The following is a 15,755-nucleotide window of genomic DNA, read 5'->3' as shown; positions in this document are numbered from 1 at the left end:
TTCCTTAACTCTATCTATCAATGATCAGGAACAATTACCACTGCCTGAATAGTGAGTGATTCCTTTTCTTGCCTTGTGAAAAGAAGGAGACCAAAGTGACCAGGCATCAGCTGCAATTTAGAAATCAGTGAGAATCTTATCTCCCCTGTTAGAAGTGTTTCCTCTTTGCTTACCAGGGCCTTTCTCTCTGCAGATCCCAGAGTTCCAAAATGTTTATTTACAGTGAATGTAAGTGGGGCTACTCATGCTATGTCTTTTGATTTCTGGGCTCATGAACTTTGTTTTATTGGGGACCCAGTACCATATAAAGGCTGATTGTTGATTTAAAGTGAATACTGTGTTCTGGAAGATATTGTAAGTAATGTCATAAAGTCCAATTTTTGTAAAGTTGTTGTCTCCTAACTAGCACTTTGGCTAAGCCTTTAACAGGCTATTCCAGTGTTCTAACTGGTCTACAGTTTGGGGTGACATAGTCTATAACATTAGTAGTGCATTTCATGGCTGTGTCATAATACCACACCTCTTACTGTGAGTAGCTCTTATAGGTTCATGTAGTGGGATCCTATGCCAATTGTTCAAATACTCTATAATTCTTCAGGTGACAGGGAAGCCTGAAATCCTGTGGTCAAGGAAGACAAACTCACACCTATTTCTGTCAGGATAAATGGCTGTCCCATCCAGGTGGAAGGGGATCCAATATAGTCATCTTACTACCAAGTGGCATTTTGGTTGTCTCAAGGGATGGTGTCATATCAAGGACTTAGTATTGTTGCTGGAAGGTTGGGTATCTGGGGGTAGCAATAGCTAGTCAGACTTGGTAAGTAGGAGTACATGCTCTTGGGATGATGCTTGTCCTTCATCCATGCCACTATGGTCACTTTATCCCCTAATTCTTGTGACAGCCTGCTCAAGCCAGTGACAGAGGATGGCTAACTTCAACTGGCTGAGACATCATTTTCTACTTGGTTGTTTAATGCCCCTTCAATTTTGGGTTCTTGCTCATATTAACATGCACAATAAAAACTTGACACTTCCTGGTCATTCCCACATGTCTGGTCACCTGCTTCTACCCCAGATCTCCTTGTCACCGATCTTCAGTCTTTGTTCTTCAGGGCTCTGACAGACAAGCTATTCATTTCAGACCATAAACCCTAATTTAGTCCACTCTTAGGCTACTTCTTTTTTCAAAAAATAAAATGACCAGATGTACCATCTAAAGCTGTGCCTATCAGAAAGGTTTCCTCTTACTACTGACTTATGACCAGATTGGGCTCTAATGCAACTTCCATCCAATTTAGCCTGCCCCACACATACCAAAAACAATCATCTGTGAGCCAGGGTCAGTTAGGCTTTCCTCTGTTCTATCAGTTGGTTATAATAAATTCCCCACATAGCCATATAAGTGAGCTACAGAAGAGGCACTAGTACCAGCAAGATGTGAGCTCCTTGTTTGTGAAGCTTGCTTGTGCCATTTGGTCTTGCCAATGCTCAATCCTAGATGCATCACTTCCATCTTATAATGGACTGTTGTCTGTCTGCCCTTGTAACTTGATGGGTCTGGCAGACCTAGCTCATGATGAGTGATTCAGGCTGCATGGTCACTTAATGACCAAAGGTCTGAAGCTGTCTTTGTCATGACCAAGTAACATGCCAGGAGTTATATTTCAAAGAGTATAATTCTTTGCTGCAGTGCATGGCCTTGCTTCAGTATTTCAGGGGTCTATGGTGTGATTATCCCATTGACATTTGCACCCTTTCCTACCATAACCACCTCTTCCTACCATAGCCACCTCTTCACACTAGGCTCTGCAGGGTCCTAGGACCACATGACAGGAATCATTTCACTGATGACTGAACTTGCCACAGAGACCTCTCCTAACTTGGGCCCCATTCAAACCTGACTATCTTTTGTGTCATCTAGATAGGGGTTGGGATAGTATCCAAGTATGGAACATGCTGCCTCTAGAATCTGAAAAGGCCTGTTAGCCATTGTGACTCCTTCTTTGTGGTGGATGTGAAACTTACAATAATTCAACTTTAGTTTAGGTGGGATAGCCTAGCATGTTGTGAACCCTGGACTTGTAACAATTTTACTGCTGTGGCAAACTCCTTAATCATTACCTTCTATACTCTGCGGCATTAACACATGAATTTTAAAAAAACAAACCTTTTTCATCTTATGTTTTTCCTGTGTCTCCTTTACTACTCACACAGAACACTGACAACATTTATGGTCACCAAATGTGTGAGTGGCTTTCCCCACACAATTCTCAATCCTCCAATTTAACTTATTCATGACACTATCTACCTGAAAGTGGTGTCAGATTAAGGGCTCACTTCCACAAAACTGTAGCCAAGTTTGGCTACAAATCAGATGTTCTTTGAACCCTTCTTGGGTTTAATTAATTTGATAAAGAGGCTCACAGAGCTCAGGGAAATACTTAATTTACCAATTTATTAAAGGATATGATAATGGATACTGATAAAGAGCCAGGTGAAGAAATACGTAGGGCAAAACCCGAGAGGGTCCCAAACAGAGAGCATCTGTGCCTGTGGAACTGGGAATGCTTCACCCTCCTGGTAGGCGGATGTGTTCACTCACCAGGAAGCTCTTCAAACCCCCTACTGTTGGAACTTTAAGGAGGCTTCCTCATGTAGGCATGATCAATTTTTAATTCTGTTGTGAGGCTCTGTCTGGAGTAGAGGAAAATTCCAAGCTTCTAATCTTTGCTTGGTTCTTCTGGTGACCAGCCCCCATCCAGGAGCCCACCCATAGTGACTTCATTAGAACAAAAGATGTTTCTAGTGCTCTTTTCACATAGGAAATTACAAGAGTTTTAGGAGTTCTCTGTCAGAAACTCTATATAAATATATGTATCTATATATATCTGTACATATTGATATTTCTATATTGATATAGACATATGGATATTTTCTACTATTTCATATCATGAATGCTAGCTTCTTTTTGCTCCTTCAGTAGAATTAACATGACACCATTAATATAGTACATTAATATGACAGTATTTGGATGTCCAGATGCTCATGATAACTTCAGACTCAATCATAGGAGGGGCATGTGCATTATCATTGCCCAAGGATAAAACAGAAAATGTATGATCCTGATCCTTTCATGCATATGCAAACTATTTCTGAGCTTCTTTTCTAATAGGTTGGGAAATAAGCCCTTTGTTAAATCAGTGTTCTCATTTACCTGAATACATATTAGTTTGCTCTAGCAAAGATACCACATCTGGTACAGTGGCTGCAATAGGGGCTAAAATATTCTACTGAGTTTTCAATGTTCCACTATAATTCTATAGAATTCTAATATCTGTAGCAGACAGACAGGGGAAATAAAATGAAGATATGATGGGGATGAGCACACCTGCATTTTCAGTCCTTTGAGTAGCATTAATTTCTCCCTCTTCATATATGTAATTTATTGGGGTGACATTGGTTAATATGATATATATTTTAAATTGACTGTTTTTGCTTCAGGAAGGAGGAACCTGATAAGATCAATGGATTCTACTTACTTTTTATGGCTATGATTGCTCTTAATCCATAGACCAATGATCCAATATGGAGATTAAACTAATTACCAATTTTGTTTACTCAGATTATATATATATATATTTTTAGTTATTATTATTTTTCAAAGATTTATCTATTTATTTATGCTTAGAGGGGAAGGGAAGGAGAGAAGGAGAGAAATATCAATGTATGGTTGCCTCTCATGAGTCCCCCACCGGGAACTGGCCTGCAACCCAGGCATGTGCCCTGACTGGGAATCAACCCATGATCATGTGGTTCACAGGTCCATGATCAATCCACTGAGCTACACCAGCCAGGGCTACTCAGATTACATTTTTGAAGATAATGGAAATATCACCATGTTGGTCTAATAAAGTGCCATGATGGTTCATTCTGAGGCTTGCAGGAGGGCAGCACAGGTACTTGGCTTTGGCTAAGTGATCCTATGAGCAGAGAAGATAACAGGACAGGACAAAGGCTCCTACAAACCACACAGATTCTGGGATGTGTTGTGTTTTATATTCTATAAACTGAAGCTCTCTCATTTTTTCTGTCCTACTACCAAGGTTGCTCTTATCCTCCTCTTATTGCCCACGGACATTCTAAACAAATGCCTTCATACATATTCAAACCTAAGGAGGTTAAATATGAATGTGACAAAGGATACACTCTGGTTGGAAAGGCCACACTCTCCTGCAGTGATTCACGCTGGTCAGCTCCAGCCCCTCGATGTAAAGGTAACTCCAGCCCATGGCTAAGTGGGTGGGAATGTCATGAAGGGATTGAGAATAAAGTTTTTTTCTAGCCAGAAGCAGAACAAAAACATTTGATTTGATTTATTTAAAATAATTATTATATTTAGATGGTACCCAAAACAGAAAAGTTTGAGGGGCACACAGGGATGTGAATCTCCCCTACTTCTTTCTCCCAGTTATAAAATTCATTCTCCTGGAGGCAGCCCAGACTCCCACTTGCTTATGTATTTCTGGAAGTAGTCTATGGGCTATAAATTCTCTGAGTGTGGCTGTGGCCTATAGCAAAATATCCATGGAAACTTGCTCAGACCTGAATGCAGACTCTCATGGGCTAATTCCAAATACTGAGAAGTGTCGGGTATTTCCATCTGAGCCTCACACAGGGCACCACCTGCCCATGATGGAGGCATGTGGTAGGGGACTCCCAGTTTGCCAACCTGTTGTAAGGCAGGAACAGTCAAGATAAGGTCCAGTTTTTACATGCACACAGGTTTAATATCACTTTGCCATCAACAACTCCAGGAATTATTTACCACCATTGTTGCCATTGCATACAGGAGATAATGGGCAAGGAGGAAGATTTTATCCCTAGTGTCTTTTGCGGATCACAGGATGAGGAACAGTTTCACTGGCAGCTGAGAATGCAGGGTCATGTGACTTTTAAAAATTTTTATTTATTTATTTTTAGAGAGAGGGGAAGGGAAGGAGAAAGAGTGGGAGAGAAACATCAATGTGTGGTTGCCTCTTATGTGTCCCCTACTGGAGACCTAGCTTGCAACCCAGGCATGTACCCTGACTGGGAATTGAACCAGCAACCCTTTGCTTCTCAGGTCCGTGCTCAATCCACTGAGCTACACCAGCCAGGGCTCATGTGACTTTTTAAGACCCTGCCATGTTATTTAGAGATGTTATGTCTTGAACAAGTCTTTTAACCCCTCTGTATCTCATTTTCTCCTGGGTAAATGGCAATAGTAACAGTGCTCACTTCATAGAGGAGTGAGACTTAAATGAGAAAATCACATAAAATGCTCAGCCCAGATGATTGATATGAGCTAATTCCTCAATAAAAACTGGAACTAATATCATTGTTATCAAAATAGAAAAATATAAAACAATTAGAACCACCTACATTGTGGGAAGGACTTTCCTCACTAGTCCCCCCATGTGCCACAGATGAGAGTAAACATAACTGAGACATGGTGTGATCTGCTTGGGGAGAAAAGATGGCCAATCCCTCAAAAGGGAAGGGGCAAGAGCCCCCCTGCTGAAGGGGCTTTTACTGGGTTTGTTTACACAATACAGGTAAGGATCAAACAATAGATAGCACTCAAAGAACTGTGAGAACTTATTCTCAGTCAGAGTCAGATAGCTAATGAGCCATAAAACTTTGAGGAACAAATTTCTTGCTTGGACCCTTATCATTTAAATGAGAGCATTCTAAACAAAACAGGTTTCAGAGGATTTTTACATATTCTTTCTTATGCCTGATTTACCCTGGATACCCGCCCTTTCCAGCACAGGGCTGCACTGCCTTCCACATCAAAGGTTTTTAGGCTTAAATGGATTAGAGCCAGGCAGCACTTCTAGATGGAAATGGGGACTCAGGCTAAGTCACAATAGCTGAAGAGGGGTGAGGCAGAACGAGGGTCCATTGCTCCCTCTTTGTCGAAGCCCCCCAAGTCCTTCCATGATGGCCTCCCAAGTGATCATGTCTGGCCTAGGTTGGCCCTCTGTGAGGGGTTGTACCCGCCATGGACATCGACCATGCTTTGGGGGCAGGGAGATGAAGCAGGGGCAGCATCTGCTGCCAGAGACAAGCTTTGTCTCCTCCTGTGGCTCACATTCCAGAGGTCACTTGCTTAGCCATGGGGGCCAGTTACAATTCCTGAAACCAGGCAGGGCGGTTCCCAACACTATATGTAGTTCAATTTAATATCCTAGTCTGTTATCATGTCATTTTTCTTAAATTTACAAATTGCTTAACTGTGCTTTTATTGTAGCTCTGTGTCCAAAACCAGAGATAGAGCATGGAAAGGTGTTTGGGGATAAGGATCAATTTGTTGAATTTGAAAATGTCACCATCGAGTGTGCTTCTGGCTATACTGTGGTCGGTCCCCAAAATATCACCTGCTTAGAGAACCACACCTGGTATCCAGAGTTGCCCAAGTGTGAATGGGTAAGTTCAACACTTCAAGGAAGTTCCTGTACTATCAAACCCTAAAAATGGTGCCACTTCAAATCACTGTCCCAGCCAGCAAAGGCGAGATCTGACATGCCAGGATGGATCCCTGAGTCATTCAAAAGAGCTCTCTTGTTTTCCCTGGAAGTGCTCTGGTCAGTTAGGGTGGCAAGTTGTCCTGCTCTCATTTGGGAACAGGAAACACTAAGCCCCTTATGGAGAGGACATTGTCAGAGACCTGGGAGCACTGATTCCTACCTTTCCTTTTCTAGACTGTACAATAAACTGTGCTTTGTTTTTGGATGGTGGGCCATAATAGCTCTGTCTCACAGAGGCCTTCTGGGAAGCTGTCTAGGAACAGGTCTAAATCCTTCAGGGGAAGACTGTAGTGGGGCCAAGGTGTGTTCTGGTATTCTGCTTACCCATCAAACCCGGGGTTGATCTGGGACCTGATCCTGTAGTCCTGCCATTCTCATGATCTGGGGAGAAGCCTCTCAACCACACTCACAAGCTGTATCTCTTTTAGGAGGTCCCTCCTGGCTGTGAGCAAGTTCTAGCAGGCAGAAAACTCATGCAGTGTCTCCCAAGACCAGAGGATGTGAGAATGGCCCTGGAAATGTATAAATTGTCTTTAGAAATTGAACTCTTGGAACTACAGAGAGAGGAGAGAAAATCCACTCTGAAGTCATCACTGTAATTTTTTCCAGGAGAGAGAGAAAAAAGTGCCTTGTTGCCTTCAAGTCAATGTGGATCACTTTAGTCTAGCAAATGTACCATCCCATTGGCACCAACATTCATTATAATAAATATATAGAAAGGCTAATTTGCCAATGTTTTTGCTAGTGCTTTGAGATTATAGAATTATTGATTATCTTGTGGCTCATATTTTTGCTTTTTTGGACACTAATTGCACATTTTCCATTAAAATTTCATTATCAAACACAATTTTGTCCTTGTGATCATTAGGACTTCATGAAATAAGGTCCATAAACAAACCCATTACATAAAGTCAATACATTAATTTTAGTGTAGATTTTGAATATGGGCTTGGCTTCACATCAGTTACATTTCCCTGAATGGCCTTTACTTCTCAGTTCCACATGTGCAAATCACTCAGGCCGTCAGTATTTACATTAAGTGTCGACACACCCCAAAAGCCTTGTCCATTCTCTCCTATTTGAAGGAAGTTTATTCTATTTTCTAAACCCCATGTGCTTGGTCTGTGACTCACTAAGGCTATATACCTCTTGACTTTTCCCATACTCAAAAAACATTTACGATGGTGCCTGACCCACTTATTTCATCCCCAGAGAACAAACCCTGAAAGATTGATGAATATGAATCCCACGGGGCAGCCACCTGTGCATTTCCAAGTCTTTCATTTGATGTCTTCAATTTTTTACTGAATAGAAATGTAAGAATCCTTGAGGACCTATCTCACATGTGAGGAGAACCCCATACAAATCACCTTTATATCTCGGGTTATTTTGGAGTCTTTGTTCCTTCCACTCACCACTTCCTCCAACTTTGCTTCTCCTGAAATATCTCTCTCTCTCTCTCATTCATATCTCAGATTCTTTGGTTATTTCATCTCTCTTTTGTACACAGAACTCTATGGGGAATATTAGCTTCTTTTGTTTAATTACTCTGCACATACTATAGTGAGGCTATGGTGTATAGCAGCATTTCATTGAATGGCAGGCATCACAGAGGGGCTTGAACTGTTAGAGAAACCTGCTTAAAATGGTTTCTATTCACGGTCTTAGAAGCCATTACCTGCTCCTGCTAACAGGCATTCCTTTTAGTTGATGTTTATTTTGGGTTTCCCTGAGGCAGGATTTGTGGGTAACTAATTTCCTCGGGAAGTGGTTCCATAAAGCTCTGTGTCTGAGTGAGTCAGTAAGACAAGGAAGGGAAGACAGCCTAAAGAAGGAGCATTATTGAAGAGGTCATTGCTGTTGCTCCCAGGAGCTTGGTCAAGCTGACTGCCTCCTGAGAGCATGTGGAACACAACTCTGGTAGAGACTTACTCTGATAGACCCTTGCTCTGGCAGCATTGACTCCCAAGCACATCTGACCCATACTACGGTCTAGTGGTGAAGGCTCCAAAGGATTGGGGTACCATTGGGCACAGAGACACAAGTAGCAGTGGCACTCTGGGACTTGTTTACAGTAACCTCTAGGGTAGGGGTATGGGCAGAGCACAGAGGGCCTCTTTGTTAGGGTGGGTGGGGATAGGAGGAAGCTCTGGCTGGACTTTGCCAAGACGGACATCCTCACAGTTACCTGAGTCCGAGGAAGAGACCACCAATGCTGTATTGCTGCTTTGTTCAGAGGGCACCAATCCCCAGCTCCCATGGGGAGCCAACAAAAATAAAACCCCACGACATTCCCTGCTTGGGTGCGATCTCCCTGGTCTCATTCTGCAGACTGGGGAACCTTGCCCAGGTGCACAAACCCCAATAAAGTTCGTTATTGCCTACTTTATGGCTGATTGGCATTTCTTTCTCGGCGGAGCCTAAGAAAACCTTTCATTTGGTGCCGAAACCTGGGAGGAGTTGTTGTCTGCTGAACATTGCTCCTCTCCTTACTCCCCGAGAAAGCCTCATGACCGCCCCACCAGTCTGGACAAAGAACCAGGGTAAGTGCCGCTGCCCTTAAGTTTCTGGTCCCCAAACACTGATTCTGGGTCCCCGTCTGCTGGAGAGACCGCTCTCCACCAAATCCCAGCGCTGCGTCAAGGTGACCCTTCCGGGAGAGGCTGCTCTCCCTCCGCTGAGAGGCTCTAGGCACTGGAGGAGACATCCCTGGGCCTAGATCCTCATTTTTACTGACTGGATCAGCAGATTGGGTTGAGGGATGCCAATTCCCATCTGCTGCTCCTCGTAGGACCAGGAATGGGGGGTGGGGTGGGGCAGGAGTCCAAGCCAGATCCTAAATCACCTCTAGGGTGCCTTCTGAAAAAATTTGAAAGTAATTGATCTTGGCCTCAAGCGAAAACAGCTGATTTTTCTTTCCACTATGACCTGGCTGTTATATCAGCTCAATAATCGTGAAACCTGGCCTCCTAAAGGCACTTTTGATTTCGTTACCCTTACTGACCTAAATAATTTTTGCAGACAGTCTGGCAAATGGTCTGAGGTCCCCTACATTCAGAGCTTTTGGGCCTTGCGCTCCCGGCCAGCTCCCTGGAAACTTCTCCTTGCCCAAGGGAACCCTGACCTCATCTAGCCTCCTAAGCCTGCTGCCCCAGAGCCTTCCTCCCCCTTTTCTGATCCCCCTGAAGACCCTGCTACCCTTCCTTCTCCTCCTCATCAGCCTGCCAGTAGCTACTGCAGCCCCCGGCCCTCCCTTCTCAACCAGATTCTCCCCCTCCCCCTGAAGACCCTGCTATCCCTCCTTCTCCTCCTTATCAGCCCCGCCAATGGGCTACTCCAGCCCCGGCCCTCCCCTCTCAACTGGATTCTCTCCCTCCCTCTGAAGGCCTTTCTTCCACCTCACATGCTCGCTCCTGCCTGAATCCAGAGCCCCTAGACTCCTGCATTTGCCCCCTCCAGGAAGTGGCAGGAGCAGAAGGTGTAGTTCGGGCCCATGTTTCTTTTTCACTAGCTGACCTCTCTTCAATTGAAAAGTGCCTAGGCTCATTCTCCACTAACCCTACCAATTTTATCAAGGAATTTCAGTACCTAGCCCAGGCTTGTGACCTCACATGGCATGACCTGCACATCATTTTAACTTCCACTATGACCCTGGACAAGCGCAACTGCATCCGGACTGCAGCTAGGGCTTGTGCTGACCAAACCCACGCCACCAATCCTCTCATGCCAGTACAGGCTGAAGCCGTGCCAGAGGCAGAACCAGGCTGAGGCTACCAGGTAGGACAGGTGGGTTGGAGACACCGAGACCAAATGGTTGAGTGCCTGATAGCAGGTATGCACCAATCTGCCCAGAAAGCAGTCAATTACCATAAGCTCAGAGAGGTCACCCAAGGCCCTGGAAAAAGTCCAGCACTGTTTCTCAACAGACTAAACGAGGCAATGGTGCTCCATACCCACCTTGACCTGACTTCTAATGCTGGGGCCACTGTCTTAGCTACTCACTTTATCTCCCAGTCGACCCCAGATATTAGAAGGAAACTGAAAAAGGCCAAGGATGGCCCCAAAACCCTCATCTGAGATCTGCTAAATAAGGCATTTAAGGTTTTCAATAACCAGGAAGCAGAGGCTGAGGCTGCCCACCAGGCTCGCCTACAGCAAAAAGTAGCCCTGCAAACCCAGGTCATACGAATGGCCCTGCGGCCAGCAACAAACACCGGCGCGGGGGTGAAACCTAAGTCCGGGCCAAAGAACACCCCACGGTGGTGGGGGGCTGCTTCAAGTGTGCCAAAAATGGGCACTGGGCCTGCCAGTGTCCTCAACCTCGGCCACCAACACAGCCTTGCCCCGAGTGCCGACAGCTTGGCCACTAGAGGGATGCCTGTCCCCTTAGAGGCTCGTCTCTGGAGCCTTCATGCTGGGCAGCTGATCAAGGTGTGGACTCTTCCCTGGTAGCATCAGCCTAGGCGACTGAAGCAGCCCAGACTCAAAGACCCCTATCACCCTTGCCGAGCCCAGGATAATGCTGCAGGTAGTGGGTAAGTCCATCTCTTTCCTAGTAGACACAAGGGCTACCTACTCTGTTTTACCATCTTTTTCAGGACCTCTTACTCCTTCCCAGATCTCGGTCATGGGGGTTGATGGAACCTCGTCTTGTCCGTGGCGAACCCCCCCTTCCCCGCCCCCGCCCCCCTGCCTTAGCTGCAGTCTGGACGGCTTTCCCTTTTCCCATTCATTCCTTGTCATACCCTCCTGCCCTATTCTGCTCCTAAGACGGGATGTTCTCAAGTTACTAGGTGCAAAACCCAACCCCTTCCCCCTCCCTGAGTCTTCCCAATCTCTCCTGTCCTTTCCATCTGTTTACAGATGAGATACAGAGAATTGTAGTGGGAGTCTTAGCTCAACCGGTAGGCCCAACATACCGTCCAGTTGCCTACTTATCAAAACAGGTTGACCCTACCCTACCTGGATGGCAGCGCGCCTCCGGGCATTAGGGAGCACGGCTGAACTCGGGAAGGAAGCCCTCAAACTCACTCTATGTCAACCTGTTACCGTATTTTCTTCTCATTGCCTTACGGACCTGCTATCCCACCGAGCTCTCTCTCTCTTTTGAGCCCTTCCCATCTGTCTACAGGAATTCCACCTCCTGTTCATCGAGGGGACAGCCCTGTCTCTCCAGCTCTCACCACACCTCAACCCAGCTACCCTCCTTCCAACCCCCACTATGGACATAGAGCCTGCCCTCTCTTGCCCAGAAGTACTAGACTTCCTGGGTCAGCCTCTAGACCATCTACTATCTACACAGACTCCAAATATGCTTTCTTGATTGTTCATAGCCACTCAGCTTTGTGGAAGGAAAGGGGCTTCCACACTACTAAAGGTTCACCTGTTGTTAATGCCTCCCTCATTGCCAAACTCCTCCAGGCCACAGACCTACCCACTACCATTGCAGTGGTCCACTGTAAGGATCACCAGGCCTCACAAGACATTGTTTCCCGTGGCAATGCCTGGGCAGATGCTGTGGCTTGAGAACTCACTGCACAAGCCCTGCCACACCCCATCCTCTTTCTGACCACTGATATTCACCCCACCATACTCCCTGAGAGTACTCCACTCTCCTCCAGCAGGGCAGGCACCCAGGAAATGAGGGATGGCTCTTCCTCAATGGAAAAATAGCCCTACCCCAAGAACAGGCCACTGCACTTCTCTCTGAAATTCACCAATCTTTACACATTGGTCTGAAAGCTCTGATGAGGTTTCTAGACCCCTTGTTTATTCATCCCACTCTTTTCCAAGCCATCAAAGAAGTCCCTTTCCTTATTAACCATAACCTGCCAGTATATACTCCTCCTCTGGCCTCCTATCTGCCCTATCTCTCTCTCCTCTGGCATCTTCTCCGTGAACACTCAGAGTTCTTCCTCCTGTGGGGGGGTGTCCGGAGACAGGCCCAGTCATTCTCCTACAGCCTGGAAACCAGGTATTACTCAAAGAACTCCAACCTGGGCTGCTCAAGCCCAAGTGGATGGGGCCTCATACTGTTATTTTAACCACTCCCACAGTAGCGAAACTGGTGGGTCAGCCAGTGTGGGTCCACCTCTCCTGCCTTAAGCCAGCCCCTGCCTCAGGAAAGTGGTCAGCGCAGCCCATAGGAGATACCCGAGTCTGCTTTACTAAAACACCAGGTTCTCCCAAGGAAGTCTCTACAAATCCTCCTTCTCCTCCTTCTTGCTTACCCATCCCTGCCAAAAGCCCCTCCTAACCTACAAACCAAATACATCTGGAGATTCTTTGGACATGAAATATATTGCAGAAATGAACAGGTAAATTCTCACTCTGTCACTTTTGCAGACTGCCCTCCCACTGGTTGCTCTACATCCATCCGTCTCTCTGCTCCCAAAAGTAGCTTTAGAGGGCTAGACAGCTGGACTGCCCGATATGGATTGCACATTCTCTGCTTCCTCTATGATCAGACAAAAAGTAAGTGCAAACTCTGGCCAGACACATATGGAGGCTGCCCCTTCCACTATTGCAGATGCCATATATGGAATACTCTCCAGTCGTGGCACTTTACCATTTATGATCCATGGGACTCCAGATGGGAACAGGGAGTGAAGGCAAAACTATACCAAAGCCTCTCATATTCGTATCCCCAGAGTTCTATTGAAATATACCAAACTCTTGTTCCAGAACCATGGAATTCAACCCTATTAACTGATACCATATTAACATATGAACAATCTTGGAAACACAGATCCAACAAAGAAAACAGAGTGCCCCCTTTTCTTGGCTAAGGCTCATACGCCAATGAATTCAGCTCTTCAATAACACTGACATAGGAAACGTCACCAACTGTTTCCTATGTGCTTTTCTTGACCACTCCCCTGTTGCGGCAGTTCCCATACCCACTCCCCTCAAGGTCACGAACTCCCTGACACCTTTTTTTGTAAAGGATGTACCTCTCTTTCAAAACATAATGAACAGTCCCAAAGCATGTTACACTACTGCAGGCACTTCCTCATGCAACCAGACCATGCAGATATTGGGAATCACTACCAGCGCCCCCCGCCCCCCCCGGTATGTTTTTCTGGTGCAATGGAATGCTGCTGTGGACCATTAACTCATCAGCCTTACCCTGCTTCCCAACTGTGCTGACCCCACAGCTTATGTATTATGGAAAAGGAGAGCTCAGAGACAAACTAACCAGGCATAAAGAAAAACAAGCTGTCTTCCTGCCCGTGTTAGTAGGTCTAACCTTCACCACAACCCTGGCAGCAGCTGGGGTAGGCGGTGCTGGGCTAACAGTCTCCAAGCTACTCACCAGTTATGGGCTGAGTTGGAGCAGGCCCTTAATGCCTCAGCCATCTCTCTAGCATCCTTGCAGAGACAGATAAACTTGGTAGCCCAGGTTGCCCTCCAGAACCTCAGAGCTCTAGACCTACTAACAGCAGAAAGAGGGGGAACGTGTCTCTTCCTGCAGGAACAGTGCTGCTTCTATGTAAATGAGAGCGGCATAGTAGAAGAGAATGCTAAGACCTTACAAAATCTCAGGGAAAAATTACACCAAGACCCCACCACTCTTGAAATAACCCCGTGGTGGCATTCCCTATTTTTACCACACTGGCCCCAGTCCTAGGGCCAATCATAATAATCTACATACTATTAATGCTTGGCTCCTGTTTCCTGAGATTCCTCCAGGAAAGAATTCTCGAAGCTTCCAGGGTTACTTTTCACCATATGTTGCTTCAGGCACAAACCTACTCACCCCTCCCTGGCTAACTAGAAACAGCTGACCTCTAGGCCCTCCCCTCTACGCCCCTCCTGTCAGCAGGAAGCAGACAGTGGAACATGACGCCCCTTATCCTATCAAAGAGGTTGGAATGTTAGGGTGGGCGGGGATAGGAGGAAGCTCCAGCTGGACTTTGCCAAGATGGATATCCTCACAGTAACCTGAGTCCGAGGAAGAGACCACCAATGCTGTATTGCTGCTTTGTTCAGAGGGCACCAATCCCCAGCTCCCATGGGGAGCCAACGAAAATAAAACCCCACGACATTCCCTGCTTGGGTTCGACTTCCCTGGTCTCATTCTGCAGACTGGGGAACCTTGCCCAGGTGCACAAACCCCAATAAAGCTCTTTATTGCCTACTTTATGGCTGATTGGCATTTCTTTCTCAGCGGAGCCTAAAAACCTCTCACTCTTCTACAGCTGTCTTCTCCCTGTGGCTCTCTGCCAATGTCCTGCTTTATTCTATCACTTTCTTTACTCGAATTTCTCATTTCTCTGTATCAGACTCCTACAAAAGTTTCCTTTTGTTGCCCTTAATACAACTTCCTTCATTTTTCGGGTAAGCTATTTAGTTTTCCTTCTCCTATTGGGCTTTGTGCCTATTCTGGAATCTGTTGTTATGTGAATTGTCACAAATAGAATATTTCTTAACACCACCCACGCAACAATTAAAATTCACCAACAAGTCAACACATCACTATAACAAATAGTGATTCTCCTCTTTTTGCTTGGAGTATGAGGATGTAGCATGAGCCCAGGGATGCCTCAAGACATTCTGTCAAGGAAGTTGTATCATTATTTGCTCTCATTGCTTAAATGCCTTGTATATTATAACTACCACCTTCACATTATTCACTGAAAATATGATCTAAGAAAGTGGAAGACACTGTTCGAAATGTGGGTAAAAAAGACACCTGGCTTTTTCTGAGAAGGCTCAGAAAAGCCAGATGAGGAGAATTTACAGGAGAGGAAGTTATTCAACCTGCTGCTCTTTGAGGTTTTAAGTGAGAGGAGAAAAAAGAGCCTGAGTATTTTATACCAAAAATTTAAAATAAAATTTAAAACATACAGAATAATAATTGCCATTAACTCAAGAAGGGGAGGGGCAAAGTACCATTAAAAAATTAAATTGCCAGCATAGTCTCATGTTAGCAGAAGCACTAAAATTGCAAGCAAAGGAAACCCCAGCAGATGTTCATTTTATGTCTGTATCTACTTCCAACATTAGCAAGGGCTGGAGGAGGAGTTGCTAATGGGTTCCTTGGGTTTAGATGTGGATAAATATCTGGCAATTGCTATTTCACTCACTGGCTCTCATTGATTCTCACTCACCTTCTCTCATCAGCAAGAGTGACTATAGCCCTCTATCTGCCTTTCTTCCAAACAAATCTCATTTAGAAAACTC

General features: G+C 45.4%; 1 protein-coding gene across 3 annotated transcripts in view; it reads left to right on the top strand.

The window, feature by feature from the left end:
• The window catches only part of C4BPA (complement component 4 binding protein alpha), a 31,897-nt gene extending 24,481 nt beyond the window's left edge, over window positions 1-7,416 (top strand). For all 3 annotated transcript variants that reach the window (XM_037067116.1, XM_037067113.1, XM_037067115.1), the window contains 3 exons: window positions 4,104-4,274; window positions 6,293-6,468; window positions 6,998-7,416. In XM_037067116.1, coding sequence (XP_036923011.1) covers window positions 4,104-4,274; window positions 6,293-6,468; window positions 6,998-7,168 — 518 coding nt within the window. In that variant the 3' untranslated portion in view covers window positions 7,169-7,416. The remainder of the gene's footprint in view (window positions 1-4,103; window positions 4,275-6,292; window positions 6,469-6,997) is intronic.
• Window positions 7,417-15,755: the final 8,339 nt, after the last annotated feature.

The sequence above is a fragment of the Sturnira hondurensis genome, unplaced genomic scaffold (assembly GCF_014824575.4).
Source record: "Sturnira hondurensis isolate 20B ecotype Veracruz unplaced genomic scaffold, ASM1482457v3 Scaffold0017082, whole genome shotgun sequence".
NCBI classification, from domain to species: Eukaryota; Metazoa; Chordata; class Mammalia; order Chiroptera; family Phyllostomidae; genus Sturnira; species Sturnira hondurensis.
This window is presented reverse-complemented; position numbering and strand designations above follow the sequence as displayed.